General features: G+C 60.6%; 1 protein-coding gene across 1 annotated transcript in view; it reads left to right on the top strand.

Annotated features, from left to right (window-relative positions):
- The window catches only part of PTCH2 (patched 2), a gene marked incomplete at its 5' end in the record, with an annotated part of 21,936 nt that extends 21,367 nt beyond the window's left edge, over positions 1-569 (top strand). Inside the window, 1 exon segment of the mRNA XM_009884854.1 lies at positions 557-569. Coding sequence (XP_009883156.1) covers positions 557-569 — 13 coding nt within the window.
- Positions 570-870: the final 301 nt, after the last annotated feature.

Consider the following 870-nt stretch of genomic DNA (forward strand, 5'->3'; position numbering starts at 1 on the left):
ACCTGGTTCATGCCCCCCACTCCATGGAGTGCTGGGTGGCCACAGGCAGCTCACCCCTTCCGACGTGCTGCTCTGTGCCTCAGTTTCCCCACCGGCGAGCGTGGGAGGGCTGGCGATCAGGGACGTGTTACAGTAAAGCCGGGAAGCCCGTTGCTCCTGCCACACAGGCAGGGTTGGGTTTTTTTTTTTTTGGGGGGGGGTGTTTTCCTTGCAGTGGTCTTTGCTGTGCCGAGCCCCTGAGCTGTCCCAGGGTCATGGCCCCCTCATGCCACACTCGTGCTCAGCGCTGGTGACAGCACATGCTGGTGCGTGCTCACGGCAGCACACGCTCACGTGGGCACCCACGGTGCCACCGGACACATCTCTCTGGGAAAGCAAATTTCTCACCATGTCCCCATGCGGTGGGGCTGTCCCCAAGGTCAGCCCTTGTCCCTGTCCCCATCCCCGTCCCCATCCCGGGCACCGTCCGCGCCGTTACCCAGCACTTTAACTCCAACGGTGTTCGCTGTGCCCGTGGCCCCAAGCCCCCCTCCCTCCCTCTCCCCCCGGCTCCCAGACACTCCCGCTGAGGTGGCTCCCAGACACTGCCGCTGAGCTGGGGTGGCCCCGGGCACCCCGTCCCCGTGCCAGGCGTGGGCACGGTGGGCAGCCCCCCTCCCCTCTCCCCTTCCCCAACACGCCATCTAAGTTATTTATATCAAAGAGAGCAAAGGTTTATTTTTGTAGTTTGTACAGGCGGTAGTGGGGACCGAAGGTTTATTTTTAAAGAGTAAATATATATATTATATATAAATTACCTGCCGTGTCCCGTCCTTTCTCCTGGGGAGCACAGCTGGAACTGGAGGTGGGGTGGTCCGCACTAAGCCAATA

The sequence above is a fragment of the Charadrius vociferus genome, unplaced genomic scaffold, assembly GCF_000708025.1.
Source record: "Charadrius vociferus isolate BGI_N301 unplaced genomic scaffold, ASM70802v2 scaffold163, whole genome shotgun sequence".
NCBI classification, from domain to species: domain Eukaryota; kingdom Metazoa; phylum Chordata; class Aves; order Charadriiformes; family Charadriidae; genus Charadrius; species Charadrius vociferus.